At 36.7% G+C, this 18,056-nt stretch overlaps 1 protein-coding gene across 2 annotated transcripts in view; it reads right to left on the bottom strand.

The window, feature by feature from the left end:
• The window catches only part of FUT9 (fucosyltransferase 9), a 108,286-nt gene that overhangs the window by 10,862 nt on the left and 79,368 nt on the right, over positions 1 to 18,056 (bottom strand). The window contains exons 1-2 of one of the 2 annotated variants that reach the window (XM_030944891.1): positions 13,182 to 13,253; positions 10,781 to 10,938 (exon numbers count right to left, since the gene is read on the bottom strand). In XM_030944891.1, the coding sequence (XP_030800751.1) occupies positions 10,781 to 10,823 (43 nt within the window). In that variant the 5' untranslated portion in view covers positions 10,824 to 10,938; positions 13,182 to 13,253. Of the gene's footprint in view, positions 1 to 10,780; positions 10,939 to 13,181; positions 13,276 to 18,056 lie in introns of those variants that run through there. The other variant, XM_030944890.1, reaches the window with a different exon arrangement.

The raw sequence follows: 18,056 nt of genomic DNA, 5'->3' as shown, positions 1-18,056 counted from the left end.
ATTTCTGGATTTTAGTGTCATACATTATTCTACTCTTAATAGAGCAAAAAGTTCCATAATGAATCAATGAATGTTTTGCCACTAGAGTAACAATTCAATGTACAATTATTTACTGTATCTTAGAAATACAATTGGCCAAGTAGTCTTTTTCCCATCTTAAGGTTTGCAACCCATAGTCTTTCTCTGGCACAACTTGACTGCTTATTAAAACTAGGCATTTAAAACGTGGAAAGAAAGAGATTTCCTTTGTTCCTACAAAGCAAGGAAGGCTTTATATAGCAATCTTACTCAGAAAGCAACTTTCTAAAGAAAGTCTGGAGAGATAGGTAGGAGGAAACAGAGAGAAAGAAAAAGAGCAAGGGAAATAAGCTGTAAAAGATTAAAAAAGGGGTCTAGATATAAGGTCAGCAGCACTTAATGCTGGATTCCTTTACTTTAAGGAAATTGGTGTAAAAAAAGTGATGACAATCAGCTGCCTTTTCAAACAGACTGAGCATCCATGCAGTTAATTCAGTTTAGCAATTGTGGGTAGGACTAATTTGATGACAAAAATGTTAAGAGAAACCTAAATCCCTAGCTGATTCGCTATCCTAAGTGTCCTAAGAAGCCCCAAACCAGAAACAGGCGATTCGCTATCCTAAGTGTCCTAAGAAGCCCCAAACCAGAAACAGGCTCTGCTAGTAGGGATCAGGGGACATGTTGCAATCCTGCAACCCTGAAAACTTCTGTTCATTTGTCTGTTAGTGCTGGTCATGCTTAAACTCTCTCTGACCCTCTGCCTTTCAGACTCCTGTGCTCTTAGCTGCCTGGTGCCAGCACATCCCCAGAAGGGGCTCATTCTTCACGAGGAAGGGCCCCTCAAAATCGATAAACCAGCTATTACCCCAGCCCTGAGCCCTAAGGAAATAGATGTGCCTACAAGAGCAGACTCCATCTTAAATGCACTGCTAACAGCTGCTTGTTGTTTGCTTGAATTTAAAGGAAACAGGCAGAGGATGAAGTCCCTTTATGTAGAAATTGAAGCTATGACCTATTTAGATATGAATCTTTCTTCAACCTCAAGTGATTCAGATCTTGATGATTCAATTTCCTTAAAGGCTTTCTAGCTCCTAGACAACAATGTCTGTTGATTTTACAATGTGTGAAGAGCTTTGGGAATAGAGGTGAGCAATCCTTTTCTCCTCACTGGAGGCCTAGGTGCTGATCAAGACAATACTATTTTCTTTTGACCTCTTTCTGTCTCCTGCCTATTGACTCCCCAATGATTTATGCCCAGGGGCACATCTGCAGCAGTAGAAGGTAGAGTCAGCTTCCTTTCCCATGCAGTTTACAACCCTGTAAAGAGAAGGTTAAAGAGAGGGTTTAAATCTCCACTGTTGGAAAGAACACAAAAACTGGTATTTATTTTGGGTGAATAATTTTCTGGCTGAGTTTCAAAAGGTGTAATTTCCTAACTTCCTCATAAAAGGAAGGGACAAGATCCCTGCTCTTGAGGGAGGATTCCTCAAGAATCCTCTGATTCCTCAAGATTGCTTCTGACCCAATCCTTTAGAGCAGTGGAAGTATCTTGGTGAAGGATGGAGGAAGACACACCCCAGTTCTGTCTTGGGCAGCCTCTTTCACTGTTTGTGGTGTGTTGCACTTGGAGATGCCAAACAGATTGTCTGCATTTTGTAGGTGCTCCAGGAACCCTAAGGAAGCTTTTGGGCTAACAACCAGACCGGCTAATGGTCAGCAGGTGGTGGGTGTTGAGGACAGCCTTTGGTCTCTGTGGTTAGTTGTGGTCAAATGTCACACAAAACAAATGTTAAAGTACCACAAAGAATTCTTCCCAGCCAAATTAAATGGAATTTCTGCTAGAATATATGTCTATTTTAAGTCCTCCTAAAGGAAGTTTAATCAAAAGCAATGATAATAATGTTAGGAAATCATTATTTCACTGACAAGGAGATTGCTCTGCTGGACAGCACTGATTTACCAGGGCAATTAGAGCCTGCTGATGCCCTGACAAGTCTCATACACAGGACATGGAACAAAGTGGTAGAGAACTTCCTGGCTCTTTTATCAAGGTTATTTATTAAACTAACCTGAGTTTAGTTGAGCAGAATTTAATTTGAGTTAGGCACTAATCACTTTGTCTCATAGACACCCAAAGTGTAAGACTACTTTCCTTTAATAAAATACTTTCAAATCTACCAATTAAGAGTACCATAGAAGCAAAATAAATGGTGCTCTAGTAAAAACAATGCATTCACTTTTGAAATGTCTTTCCCAAAAGAATCTTTTGGACTTTTGCAAGCATAAAGTTTTAATCAAGCCACAGTCAGAAAATTATTACTGAAACTGGAGTAAAGGAGGGGTGGAAATCAAGTCCAGGAAAGATAAGTAATTTTCACAATATAATGAAAATTTGAACAACTATTTGACAACTATGACTTAAATTTGCCTCAAAATGGTTGAATCTGTGGGATAGAAATTTTTTCTTCAAACAAACTTCACCTGAAGGTAGTCATAGCACATTTATTCAGATTAGATATCTTTTTTATGTATCTTTGTTTCAAATCTCTGAAAACAAATTCAATTTTTTTTGATTGAGGTAAATTAGTACAGAGAAATGGAAGACTTAGTCAGATTAAAGTCAGTGACCCCTTGATCTTTAAAATAAGAAAAACCCAACCCTTTTGCAGAGCTATAGTTGAAATTCTACCAGCATAGCTGGATTTGCTGAAAGACAAGAAGTATCAGAGATTAAATTTTGCTCACAGAAACACTGTAAAACCTATTAGTTTCAGTATGGTTAGGGTTTTGTTCTTTCAATGGATTGCAGCAACATGTAAGAAGAGAAGAAAAAGAGAGCTCAAAAGCTATTCCTTTGTGTTCCTTAAGGTTAACTTAGAAATAAAAATCCTAAGGCAACTCGGGAGACAGGAAGACAGATGTAAATTAGAGTACAGGGAATCTAAAGTTTGAAGAAGGTGCAAATAATAAACACCCTCCCTTATACATGCACATACAGTTCCATCCACAATCTGAACTTCAGGAAAGATTTAATCACCTTTTGGAAATGTTTCTGCTGTTTTCACACCTGCTGTATTTTATAAATACATACTTCTATGAATACTTAAATATATATATACACACACATATATATATATATATACATATACACACTATATATGTGGTATTTGTAGCACACTTAATTCCTTAGATTCCCTGAAATGTGATTTATCAATTATGCTTTATATTTCTCTGTAACCTCTCTACATATGCAGTATGCAAACAAACCCAGACACGATGAACTTCTGAATGTTTAGGCACCACTGCCCAAGCTGCTGGCCCTGGATGGAGGCTGTGTCCCAGTGGGAAGTGCTGCTGTTTTGTTGTCCTTGTGAGATGTGCTGCAATGTGACAGCCAGTGGGTGCAGAAGGCAATGGAGTCACTATTACTGCCATGCTGGAGGGAAAGAGAGCACTGAATTCACTGGGGCACTGAGCCAGGGAGGGGTGGATGGGAAAAGGAGGCAGAAAGTAGAGACAGGTAATATTATTATAGGAAAAATAAAATATTTCTCATTCTTATGTACCTTAAGTCTTTTGTCAGAGAGGACATGAAAGAACCTATTGCTCTGAAACAACTATTTCATCAGGAAACACAGCAGCAAGCTGAATCTTGCAATCCTGAAGATTATTTACAGCATGAGATGCATGAAACCTCTGTATAAATTACTGGAGATGGGAAATCTGCCTTTTGATTTCTGGAAAAAGTCTAGCAAGGAACAGGAGGCAGTTGCTTAGACTAGAATTCTGATTAAATATGGCGTGGGGGAATTGGGTGAATTTACTCCCCATTAAGCAAACAAGCATGTTTATTGATACAGCTGATATGAATAGAAAGCTTTAAAGAGAAACGATTCTTAAATTCCAATTTAAGTTGCATTCATATTCCGTCCCTTTTTGCATTTTCAGCATCAGCAATTATTATCAATGTCTTTTTTATTACCAGCCAGTTTCTTTCAAGGCTTCTGTTCTTTAAGGTTTTTAGTGATGAATAAGACAAACACAATTGTTTTCAACAAGCTATTTTTAGTGGATTAATTTTAGTTGCCAATACAGATGTCTAAGATTTATGAGCGTGTTTAAAAAAATAATAAGAAAATTCTAAGAATATGTTAGAATAAAGCCTTTTAAAGGCTTTTTCTATACATCTTCTGTTTGTTTTTTGAGTTATTCAGGTTCCTATGTCATGTTCAACACCTTAGCATCTGGTTTTGTTATTTATTGTTCTGAAATCATGCTCTGAAATGCCAAAAGGGAAGATTAAAATGTAAGTAGAATTTGGTACAACAAATCAAGAGAAAGATATGAAGATCAGAGGAGTATTTTTAAAAATGGAGTTACTTTGGATTTTTTGAGGTGTAACTACAGTGCAGAATACTTTTTAATAGATTCCAAATAATTTAATATTAATTGGAAAATAGAGTTTTCAGATACCCATCAAATAGTTAGAAAATTCCATACAGTTTAAAGGCAGTTTTGCTGCTTTAAGCTGTTTGTTTGAGTGCCAAGCAAGCATTTATTCAGTGTTTATGGTGGAAGCATTTAAATAGAAAGTAAAAGATTACTTAACAGTACTTGTGTGCGATTGACAGATATTGGAATTTGACTGCACTCTGTGCTACTTAAAATGATAACAAATGAAATGTGTGCATCCAGAAAAGCTGTTTTTGGATGGATGAACTTGACTTGCTGATGAAAGTAAAATGAAATAGATTACACTTCAACCTCTCTGAAACTGGCATGTAATGCTGAACTGAACTGTAAGTATTTCACTAGGAGACTTCAAATAGGTTGTCTAAGTTTTTTTTTTAAACCTCAATAGAGAATAAAATACAATAATCTCCACGAGATTTCTGGAAAGGTACTTTAACCTGTCATTTTATGCAAGGAAGCACGACAGAGTTTTGCAGAGCTAATGTGTTGATAATATGATTATTACACCTAGATTTATTTTCCCTTTCAGATTTTACATCACTATTTTATTTATCTGTCTCATAGAAGGAAAATTAGATAAAAATAACAGCATAAAGGAAAATGTAGATCAGAATTTATCTTTGGAACAGATTGACTTACAATATTTAAGAAAAATAAAAACCTTTCCACTGCAATAATTATTTGCAGTGAAGAGTAAATTTTTAAAATTTATTTTCCAGAATCCTGCAGCATATAACCTGTTTTCTGCCAGTGAAGGACAAACTCAGATTTACTGGATAGAAGCTATAAACTATGCTGGAAATGAATTTCTTATTTTCATTGGACAAGATGAATTGGGTCCTTTGTTCTCTATTCTGTCTTCATAAACTGCTTCTAAAATGATTTTTTGATGCATTGTGCACAAAACTATATTTTGATCTACGAAAGTTCAAAGAGACTCGACCACAGAATGTTTAATTCTTTTTTAGGTTATAAGTTTGTCAACACAAAAATCTACCTTGGGAAAGTTGAGTTTGCTAACATTTTCTCAGGGGTGATTTTTTGTCATATTTGAAACAAATTTTAAGGGAAGAGCAAAGATGCTTTCCTGTCAGTGTACCTCATTAGGGAGAGATTAGTTTGAAATATTTCAATTTTGCTCTGAATAAAAAGGGAACATTTCAGTATCACAAAATTTTGCAGAGGACAAAAAGTCATCCCAGCTATCATTAAGGTTCCTTTAATGGCTGGAAGATTTCTTCTGCTGTCAAGCTTGGAGGAGAGATACACACGTCAGGATGCTGTCAGGATGGGATATGAAAACAGCATCACATCCCTCTCATGAGCTGTGAGACTGAATTACGTTCTAAAAAGAAAGTAAGAGGAGAAGAAATGTATCTCACTTTGATACAGACATAGCCTGAGTGATTAGTAGTTTCTGTCAGGAGACAATCCAGCAACTGTTGCTCTAGCAGCAAGCGCCCACAGGAGTACCAGCATCCCCAGAGCTTCCCAGTGTCCCCTAAGATTTCAGGTAAGGGCAGCTCAGAGGACCTGTCCTAAAGAGCTTGTACCTGAACATGCACATGTACAAGAACATGCACACTGTACCTGAACATGCACATGTACGATGCTTCTACAATGCAATGCTTCTCCTTATCGTCATAACCGCAGATATGATGGTCCTACTAACAGATGGACCTTCTCTCTTAACTGCCTCTCTATTATTTTTTTCCCTTCTACTGTTCCCTTTTCATAATTCTTCTGACCCTGTTTTCATCTTTACTCCTTTTCTTTTTGGGGCAATGTCAGAACCTTTCAATTTCTCAGAATTAGAAACAACTAAGGAATTCTGTCAGCTCCAGCAACATACAAACCTCTTCACTGAAGTATCCAAATAACACTGCCAATGCCTTTTTCCTAGCCTTTGTCATCATTTAGAGTGCTTTTATTTACTGAAGATTTACAGATTTTAAGACACATTAGCAGAACTTTGATAGTTCTTGATAGGGTCCAGCATGTTAATTCAACAATTGTTTCATATCTGGAAATTGGTGAAATAAAGATCCATGAAAAGACTGGGAGAAAAGGACTTGGAAGCATTGCATTTTTTTCTTTGTGTACTGTTCCTCTGAGAAAGGGGAAAGATTATCAGTCAGACAAGGAACATTAAAGAACTGGAAGCTTTAAGCCTTAAAGAGTGTGCAGGAGAGACAGGATCGCCAGACTCATCCAGGGTAGAGGTGGCAGAATAGAGGCAGTTTCTTGATAGTTATTTTTCTGTTAAAGACATAATATATATATATGTCCTACTGTGCTATTTATTCTGTATTATTGAATCAGAATTGAAGAATCATGGTTTTGCTATGTTATTTATTATGCAGAATTAATCTAAATGCCTACACATGTTTACACTAAGGGTGCTACACTTACTTTCATGGAGACAAGGTGCAGGGTGCATTACATCTCTGACATTTTGTGTAGGCTCTTAATCTTACATGCATTTCACACCACTTCACTCTACTAATTCATTACTAGAGTTGGACCCTGTTACCCCAGCAGCAGACACTCCAAATTAAAAATGACTGCAGGATCTAATCACTGAGACTTTCAGGTGTAATCGTTACCCAGTTAATGAGCATGAATTAAAAATCCCATCAATTTGGTAACAACACTTTATTTTGCACACACTTTCTGGACCTGTGATTGCAGGCTTTGTGTAGATTGCCATGCAAATGATGCCTAAAGAGGCTGACCTGGAACAGAGGCTAGACAGAGTTAAAGGAATAAAGTGGATATTTATTGAAAGGCCTTCAAGGGATACACCTTGGGCAGTACAAGAGCTTGGCCATGACTCTGCCAAAGGTGGACCCAAGATGGACTCAAGATGCACAACCTGTCATGAATTTTCACACTTTTATAAGTTTTGGTCCATTTACATATTGGGGTCAATTGTCCAATTACAGCTTCAGATTATGAAATCCCATCCTCCCAGCTTGCTCTCCTCAATTGACCATTGTTTACACTTCTTGAGCCTAAAGCTGCAATGGTGTCCTTGGTTCTCAGGCTGGAAAAGGATTGCTTTGTCTAACTAAACTGTGAAGAGAACTTGCTAACACTTTATATGAATTTCAGAGTCGCACACTAAGGCAGTACAGAATCTAAAAAATATGAAAGCTAAAATTCAAGGCATCACAAACACCTCATTGAAATAAGAGGCGTTATGTTCTGTCTGTGTCCAGCTCTGTCTGTTCCCAAACCCAGTTTCCTCACTGTTCTGCTTCTCAGATCTTCTGGAAGACTCTGGCTGCACATGACAGCACTGTGACCAGTGATGATGCTCTCAACCAAGCTTATTTTTCCCATGTTCCTCAACATGCCTGATCCAGAGCCTGCATCTGGCCCAACATCTACCTGGTCCTGTTCTGATCTTTAGTGAGGTTCCATACTGGATCTCACTTTTATTATGCCTGTATATACATTTGTAAGCTTTTGACATGTGTATGTAATTGGGAATCACTGTTCTCAAACTTTCCCTTTTGATTGGCCACAGTATAAATATAACCACTAAAACCTAAGCTATAAAGATATCTGTACACCAAACTGGTCAAATCATGATGCCACAAAAAGCAGCATAATAAACAAAACCACAGAATTATATAGAGTATAACTATTATCAAACTGAGTACAACACACTAAAGGAATTCCTTCTGTAGCTGCCAGGGAAGAAAATCACTTTGACAAAGCAAAGCAAGGGAAGCTTAATAAATAAATGATACAAGGAAGGCAATTCTTAGCCCTCTCCCTTTTAACTTTAATGGAAAAGTCTCCGAAGGAGAATAATTCCAAAGAGCTGCTTGGAATAGGGAAATGGATAGATGTTTTTCTAAGGGCAAAAAAGATAGGTGAAGCACAAATATGGACTTTCCTGGTCTTCACTGATCAGCACTTTGCTTTTGCTTTGAAAGCTGTTATTACTCCCTAAATAACCTCGTTGTTGTTACTCTACTTTCTCTGTAATAAGGGTGGCAGCTGTTTGCTATCGTGCGTCACAAGTCTGAAGGTGTATTTTAGTGGTAAATACAGAGTATGAAACCCCCTATTTGGATGTCATTCCCACAGCTCAACTAACATGCTGTCACTGTCATTTTAGCATCCTAATTACATCAACATTGTCCTTTGTGACTCTCACTGCAGATTTCCAATCAAAATGTCTGTGATGAGGGAAGTAGCATTATTGCAATCAAAGAGCTGAACAGCATCTCTAATCCTAGCTTGTTTAACTTCCCAGACACACTAGAGAACATAGTGTGTGTTCTCTAAACATGGCAGGAAATACACCTGTGCTGTGACCTGCTGTGGCTTAGACAGCTGCTGAGGAGCAGCAAACGTGAATGAGAATTGCCAGACTTCAGTGCACCTCACTCCTGGGACCCTATAACATTGAAGGACGGTGAAGAAAGGGAATAATCAATGTAATTTCTGCCGCTTAGTATCTTTCCTGCGTGCTTGCATATATGTATATGAATTCACACACACAAACACAAAATCCCACAAGAAAATTATTTGAAATGTTCTCACCATTGGTTTTGATTCAGTTTCATGGTAAGCCTAAATCCAGGAAGCATGAGGTTCCTGGGTTCTTCAGCTCTGTGAATACACAGAGATTCCATTTTCCCAAGGAGATATATTTCTAGAAATCACAGCAGTACTGCAAAGCTTGAAAAAGTAATGTGCTCTATCCCAAAAACTAAGATGCAAAAAATACAGTACTGACTGCAAAAAATCCTACTAGGAGACTGTAAGAAAGCAGTTCCTGAGTTTCACTGCTGTTTCTAATAGAGTATAAAGAGCTTGCTGCTTGTTATCTCAAGGCAGAGAGCCCTTCACATGGAAGGTTTGAAATAGTCTCAAACAAATGCTCTTTTCTATATTTTCTGATTTTTTTTCTTCTTCTGATGCCACATGGGTCTGAACCATGACTGCAGCCTATTTTGTGTCAGGAGAAGAAGTTGTGCTGGATACACTTGGCTGCAATGCATCATTAGGAATTGGTATAGCAATTGCATAGACCCAGGGTAGAAAAATATTTGAGTGATGCTCTCTGTGATTTGCAACTCATCAGAGGTGTGGAAAGAATATGGTCTAAATATCTCTAGCTCTATTACTGTTACAGAATAACTGCTCTAATTTGGAGAAATTTGCCACCGATTGGATGCTCCTGTCCTGTTTTGCTGCATTGTAGGTCTGTGTTAGTTCGCATTTGTGGTGAAGTATTTTCTGCAAATTATGGTTTTGTTTTTTTTGCTTTTCTCCTAAAATGATCCATGAATTTTACACCCCTATCCTCTGTTGACATCTCTACCAGTGAGAGCACTAGTGAAACAAAAACTTCTTCCTCTTCCCCGATAATGTAGATAATATATACACATTGCTGTCTGCACATTTGCTGTGGTTTGCCAGCACTGTCCTTGCTCCTAAAATATAAAGATATATGAAGAATATGTTTATTTTGTGCAAAAAATACATGAAACTTTTATTCTGCTGGGGAAAGATATATTGAAGTCTAAAAAAAGGTTTCAGAGCTAGTTATGCTATAAAAAAGTAAAAGTGTCTCTTTCTTTATTCTGTTATTAAAGAAAAAAAAAAGTTAGGATCCTTGCAGAGCTCTCAGATCCAGAATCTGTTCTTGGGCTAGAATTTCATCCTGAACCATCAAAGCTGTCTGATCTGCAGCAAGTCTTCCCAAATGCACATGGAGTTCCCATTCACATTCTAGTCTCTTTCACAGTTTTTTCCTCAGATTGTCAATCTCACTACTTAATCAAGGTATCAGTTTTCAGCATTGCTCCCAAAGGATTGCTGAGTGTTGCAGCAATTGCCTGGCTTTGGAAATCCTGGTATAGCCAGATATGTTACCTGTAAACAAACCTGTTTTTTTAAGAGATTGTGGAAAGCATAATTACTAGTCTGGTATTTAATTTTGCTATAAAGGTTTTTATTACACAAATAAAATCTCCCTCTACACCAAAAGGAACAGGTTTATTTCACTGTAAAGTTCTTTATACTTTAAAAGTATAATTTAATTCCTTTACATGTACAACTATACTTCAGACTGCCATAAAAGAGAAGCTGTGATGGCACTTCTGACAGAAATTAGAAACGAGAGCAACCTATTATAAGTTTGAGTGTTGATGACATTTTACCTGGTCTGCTTGAATGTTGAAAGATCTAATGGGGACACTGGCAAGTCAGATCTTATGCCTTGATTTAGCTTCCTCAAACAAAAAATGGAGTTAAAGAGACTCACCTTCTTTGTACAGCATTCTGAAAGTAGGTACAGAAATTATCATGTAACTAATATCGTGTAACTGTTTCTCTTGTACTGACTGAATCCTCTGTTAAGTGAGTAATTGGGGTCTGTGACAGCTTTGGGCTTGCAAATCAGCGCAGAGGAGATTCAGCAGACTGGAAAAGCAAAAATCAAAAAGTGATCTATCAGATTACTTCCTAATCTGAGTGTCATGGCAAGTGCACATAGTAGGTTGTAGTAATTGCAGAAGAAATTCCGATTTGCATTTCTTGTAGGTCCAGATCACCAGATCATGGCCTCAATGTGTTTGCTTTCCAGATGAGACCAAAATAAATAATTTCAGTTCGGATATCATGGGAGCACCAGCTGTAATTTACCTGAGCTGATGTATCCAACATTTCAGTGTGGCTTTGTGGGGGCTGGCTGCACTGATGCCCGGCAAAACAGCATGGAGCAGAGCTGGCTCACTTCTTGAGTATGGCCAGATCCACTGTGCAGCAAAGATCTTACACAGCACTGTAGAGCTGTCTTACATAGACATTGTGGCAGTCCTCATGAACCACAATGCATTAGCACTCCTACTACTTTACACCAAAGAGCAATGGGCTCAGAACTTTGCTCACAGGAGCCACATACAGGTAATAGTAATGCACTGCATGGATCTTGTGTGTAAAGGATTTCCTGCTTGAAAGATTGTCATGCACTTTCCTTCATTGACACCAAGTTTTTTAAGTTGAGAAAATACAGTTTCTATTCTATGACTTCAAAGCCTGGAAAAAGCAGTTTTAAGCCTCAAGGTGACATGAAGAAGGATAACACTGATGGGCACAGAGGAAAAGCAGACTAGGCAAATATACCCCAAGCTGATATGCAGTACAGCTATTATTATTATTACATGTTGTCTGCCTTTATATACTGTATATTTAGAGGCTTGGTAGTAGAGAGGAATTAGCAGTCTCTGTTAATCTATTCATTACTTTCAGAGATATTTCAAATGCTTTTTTAGCTAGCATGGATCTAAATCCAAAGAAATCAATAGGAAGAAGTAGCAGACTACAGCAGTTACACATTAGCAAAAAGAAAACAAAAGTATTTATGGAGTTCTGTCCCATGTTATCTTCTTTCTTACTGCATTATTGGTGTAGTTATGCCATTGTAGCCCGTTGCTATTAAAATTCATTAATAAAGGTTATTTTTGAGAAAGTTTAAAAGTTTAAAAGTTTTTGGTTGTGCCATTGTCTCTGAGGCAAAAGTTACTCCAAATTCCTTCTTCTGTTTTCTTCTCTCAGGTACTTCAGACAATTTCCCCAAAACATGATTATCAATTCAGAGCTATCTTTTTAATGACATATGAATTACAGCAGTGATCACAGATTTTTTTTTTCTGTATTACAATTTTAATATGCTCTTAGTAAGTTCACAATATTGTTTTATAAACTTATTTATAAGAATAATAAGGATGAATGAAGACTCTTTTTTCTATTTTCTTTCAGAATCACTTCTCTGTGGGAGCTAAAGAAAAAAGAGCTAAAAAAGGTGTGACAATAAGAAGATTAAATATCAAGTGTCAGCAAGTGTTTCCATTTCTCTGCAAAGACTTCTATATAAAATTAGCTTTTTAAAGCTTCTTACAGAGTATTTTATAATTGTTTTACATGGAGTATAAATAAATCACCTAGCCATTTAATAACTATAAAGAATCTTAAAGAAATTAACTCTTTTACACACAAAAATCCTGTTAACTCTCACTATGTGAGTCTCATGATGATGGCCACATTAAATTCCCGATTTAGTACATACTAATTGTTTTGAGAACAAGTGTAATTTAAGCTTGAGCTAGATGTTGCAGAATTCTACAAAGTCCCAAGTGAAAACAGTAATCTTGTTGAACACATCCTATTTGTGGAAGGAACATGGTCCCACTTTAAAAAATCACCTGATGTCCATATGTGTTAGAAATTCATCACTGTTTTCAAAAATAACTTAGACATGTTAATTGGGACTTCAATCTTCTAAAAGTTAGGCATATTTTCTAAACTGGGTTTTTAATCTATTTTCATATTTAATGAGAGAGACTACTAAGTAAGCAATTCACAAAATAGCTGTCTTTTAGGGAGACTAGATGCTTATTTCTTATTTTCTCTAGGGATGCAGTTATTAATCTTCTTTTGGAGTCAAGTGGATGAAGGAGTAGAATCTTTCTGGATTGGCAGGTGGAATGCCATTCTAGAAAATGGGAGAATAAAATCCAAATACCTTCTGTGTTTGATTTGGGTTCTTATCTTCCAGGAAAGAAATCTAACAACTAAGCTGTAAGGAGGAATTCAGAAATAAAGGTCTTTGTGCATCACAGGTGAGACTTAAATACTTGACTACTGTAACAGAATGTGATTCTCACCAGAACATTGTGGCTGTGGAGACAAAATCTTCCATCTGTGATGCATCCTAGAATACAGCAGCTTCATGTGACAGATTGCAGAATGGGCAAATATCTGTTTTAAAATGAAACAAAACACATTTTAAGGACATCTTGTGACATCATAGGTCAATGCTTTCAGCTACATGTCAATTAGGTATCCTTCCTCTCTCTCCATGTTGACCTATGTGAAGTTCAGTCATGCTCCAAGAATCCCAAGGGGGTGAGACATACTATAGGGAGAGCACGTTTTGATTTGAGAATCCTAGGAGGGTAATGACATGTTCCCAGGCTTTTGCTAGCTCAGTCACAGTAGAAAGATCTGTAGCTTCCTCAGAGCCAAGCAGCCAGTCTGGATTTTCATGCTGGAGACTTCACCAACAATTTGGATGAAGAGGTCTCCAGAGACAGAAAGCCTACACAGCAGCTGAGAGGGTGGAATGTCCCACAGGTACCTTAACATTTGAACTTAGGAATATGAGGCTGTTGCCTAAGTCCTCTGCAATGAGAATTTGACTCTCTAGGCTCTATATGAAATATTTCCATAAGTGCCTGTAGGTTAAATATTTTACTTTTATGTAAAGACCTGAAAATTCAAATAATACACCAGAGGGAATTTACTAAAGATTCTGGGTATTATATTAAGCAGTTAACATTCCTACTTTCAAATTTTGCCCTATCCATGACTTGTACATGCTTTAAAAAATGATATTTTAGAAATTCTTTCATAACATACTGTGAAAAATTAGCCTCCCATTTCACTAGAAAAATGCAAAAATTTTGTTGGTTCAAACACTGACCTAATTTTCATACTGTCAGGTTTGCCTATAAAGAAGAAATAGAGTGTAAACACAAGTATAACACAAGAGTGTAACACAAGGGCTTTGATATGTTTGAAAACAAAATCCAATTAAACTCCTATATTTGCTAATCTTTGTCTTAATAAAGTTGCTGTGGGTGTTATTGGCTGTTTATACCATGAAAACATGGCAAAGCAGAACGATTATTTTCATATTTGTGTTTAGATATTTTACCATTATAAACACATGAGAAAACCTGCTCGAATCTTTTCAATATAGAAATCAGCAAATAGTTTTTAAAAGGAGAGAAGGTAATTAACTTCACTTCTTAATGATGCTCTTAGTTTAAACTATGCAGGAGATGTTTAATGAGTGAGAGAAATGTTGCAGAAAAAACCCGTTCTTCAGTTAAAAAAACAAAATAAGAATCAGCAGAGTTTGAATCTATTTGCACATCTTCAGCAGACTTGCTCTGTGACCTTAACTAAAGTGTTTCATTTTTGTGCCTTGCAGTTTTTCTATAAAATGGAAATAATAAGAGTCAACTTGCTGAGAGATTGTGGGCCTTAGTTGTTTAGTATTTATATCTTCTGAGAGAATATAGATAGGATTGCAGAGTGTGATGAATGATTAACATTCTTTTGCTATTACCAAGCTCTGATATTTTTGCCCAGCTATTTTATCATACAAAAATCTTTCCTTTTTATAGCCCTGCATACAACAACTACCCTGAAATGCAATGAGCAACAAATGTGAAGTCTTCCTCATGTCTCTTAAATGTAATTAGCACCCAAATTACTCTCAAAATCAGTAGAGAACAATAATAGTCTACCTCCACTGATTGTACCTGCCAGTTCCACAGGAAGATGAGTAAAGAGTGTCTTCCAGGTAAAATATATTTACCACAATTTAATGGTTTAAAGCCCCCACAAATCAGCACAGAACTCATTGTCTTCAGGCTTAGCATGCAGGTCCTGGAGACTGGAAAAACCCTCAACTTTCTGCTTCTGATTGAGCTGGTGAATACACTTGTAGGCAACAGACAAGATTTGTTTTGCAGGTGATGAATTCCTGAAGCACAGGTCTGGCCCACACAGCTGCTGGATCTGGGCACCCCAGACAGAACATGAAGCAAACCTCTCAAGCAGTAGCTACAAGGAAAAGGCTACATAGGTACCAAATGCTCTCTAATGGTTGGTGAATTGCTCAGAGAAATTGCAGAGTAGTACTTGTGATGAAAAAGTACTGCTTCTTTGAAGCAACAAGCAATTGCCAACAAATACTTTCAAAAATTTCCTACATAGTTCAACAGAAAGAGGTTAATGGTCTTTTTCTAAAAACATTTTCTGATTGTTATTTGTCTTACTTCGTGCATTGTTACTTTGGATTGGGGTGTGTGGACAAAGCTCTTCAACTTCTTTAAATATTTGATGCAGCTAAGCAAATGGAACTTCCCACCTGATTTATTTGTCAGCATAAGCTAGGAGAGGTTTTTCTGGTTATAAAAATAATTTTATTTTGCATGGATAAAATTCTAAAGCTTTCACACAAAATATGTAACAAGACAACAAAACCAGGGGATTAGTACTCTTTCCTATCTACATTTAATCCTGCTCTGTGGAGTTTGCATATATGTATTCTCATATACATATAGAATATGCATATGAGAATATATAGTAATATAAAATGAAATTACATCAGAAACATTCTATACCTTGACTATAGAATAAGCTGAACTATAGATCCTGAACTGTTATAAACAGGGTGCAAGACAGTGTATATAGAACTCTTATCTGTACATGTCTTTTCTACCTTCTTTTAAAATAAAAATCTAAAGGGAGGTGTCAGTACCTAGGAGGTTACAGACTGTGAAGAGCATTTTATTTGAAAACTGCAAGCAGCAGCTCAGGATATAAAGTCCATCATGCCATTACAAACATGAAATGAATCAAACAAACAAAAAAAACCCCAAAAATAAAATCTGTCCACAATAAACACAGATCCAAAAATGGTTTATGAAAGTGTTGTGGTAAAGAAAATAACACAATCAAATAATTAAAAAATAGCACAATGAAACAATTAGAAAATATGGAATAAAGTTTTCTGTTTGCTTATTTGCTTTTTTATTTAATTTATTATTTGAAATGATAATTTAATATTTGTAATTTAAAATTGTATTAATAACATGCAAAAATATAAAAAGTTTTACTGTGATGAAGAACACCAGCCTTTTCAGGACAGAATCATAGTCTCTTCTATCAGGCTTGAAGAGAATTAAACATTTGTCAGTGTGACAGGTCTTAAATTCCCAGAATATAATACAGGGATGCAAAAAGTACTATTTCATATTATTGAATACTAAGGACATCAGAGCTACTGGGCATGGCAAGTGAAAGTGACAGATCTAACCATGTAGCAAGTATGTTAAATAATGTTTGGAGCAAAGTAAGAACGCAAACTTTACAACTTACTGGTAAAAAAAAAATTGAATGCCCTTAGAAGGACAAGATGCAGATATTTTTGACCAATATGATCATATTTTTAATGTGCCAAATACATTTACAACCCTGGAATACATTTGCAATCTATCAGATTAATCTAACTATATAAGTGTCAGATGTGATTTGAAGAAACAGAAGGAAGAAATGCAATTAGAATATCAAAAAGGCACAATATGTTTATTCTTTTTTGAATTACTGCTGTCCAACTTTCTCATGTATTTGTCACACCTCTCCAGTCTGACCTTCAGGGTAAAGAACCAAACACGCGAAACATCAAGTTTCTTATTTTGTACTCACAGCCTTTTTTATCCTTTTCTAGCTATTTCAAATCCATTAAATATTTCAGTTGTAGTTTGGGTATTTTCAGACGTAAGTAGAAGAGTTTCTTGGTTTTTTAATAGTAAAAAAAGTGAAGAAAAAAAATTGATTTTTACCTGGTTCATGCACTAAAAAATTTCTCTTAGCTCACTATCATTGACTTTCTCAGTAAAACTCCTCTTGATTAGCCTCTGGTTTTCTCTGCAGTATGCCAAATTCTCTTTCAAAGCTGGGTCAAAGGCTTTTGAATATTCCCAACTTGCCGGTGTGTGGGGTAAGGATTTCAGCTGAGTGTTGTAGCTTGCATTAAAACTGTCTGGTCTGCTAAGGATAAAACAAGCCTTGCACCAAACACAGAGCAGGCCTTGGAGAACAGCTCCAGGGGATAACCAGTATGCTGCACACCCTTACCTTCAAGCAGCTGAAGAACACTTGGCTTAAAGCATTCAGTAGATGTGTTCTTAAAAGGCCAAAGTTGTACTTCAGAAACACATACTAATTTAAAATGGAATTAGCAGCTACTTGCTACAGTGAAATTTCCCAGAGAGAGACTCTTGAGGATGCTCTGAGCAGTTCTTTTACACAAAATATTGAAAATGAATTGCAGCACAAAACCTCTTAACTCCCTACACTTACCAAAGGCATCTTTTCCCACTCCCTCTCTTCCAATAGACTTTTTTTTCAGTGTTTCTGTTTAGCCCCTCAGAGAAATCAAGTGAGTGTGTGTCTTTGCTCTTTTTTTTTCTCCATCTGATATCGCATTAGCTCTGAGTCACCTGCATTCTCCTGAGCTCTCATTCTGATCTTGTCTAGGAATTGTACTCATTAGCTCAGCTGAAACAGCTCACAAAGATATCACTAGCATCATGTACAGAGCACAGAGTCAAGGTCAGGTTGCTTAACATATGCATTCGTTCAGCTGTTTTTGAATTTCCTCCTGCAAATGTGAGCTTGGGGACTGAGTGAGCTTGTTCAATGCTTCTAGAGATCCTAAATGGAATAATTTGATGTAAGGTTCTTACCTCTGCAAAGCTGGGTTTTCAGCTTTAATTTTTTTTTTTTTAGCTGTTGTTTTAAAGACTATTTTGTTGGGGGTTGCAGGCATGGGAAGTAGCTGTGGCAGTTACGGTGTCCTTGAGGAAAGAAAAATAGAAGTACTATGTGCCAAGCTTATCAGAATAACGGAATTCCAGGGCTACAGAAAAGCAAAACTTAGAAATGATTATCGTCATATGTAG

Source organism: Camarhynchus parvulus, chromosome 3 (genome assembly GCF_901933205.1).
Source record: "Camarhynchus parvulus chromosome 3, STF_HiC, whole genome shotgun sequence".
In the NCBI taxonomy this organism is placed as follows: Eukaryota; Metazoa; Chordata; class Aves; order Passeriformes; family Thraupidae; genus Camarhynchus; species Camarhynchus parvulus.
The sequence above is the reverse complement of the archived record's forward strand: the minus strand, read 5'-3'. Positions and strand labels throughout refer to the sequence as shown.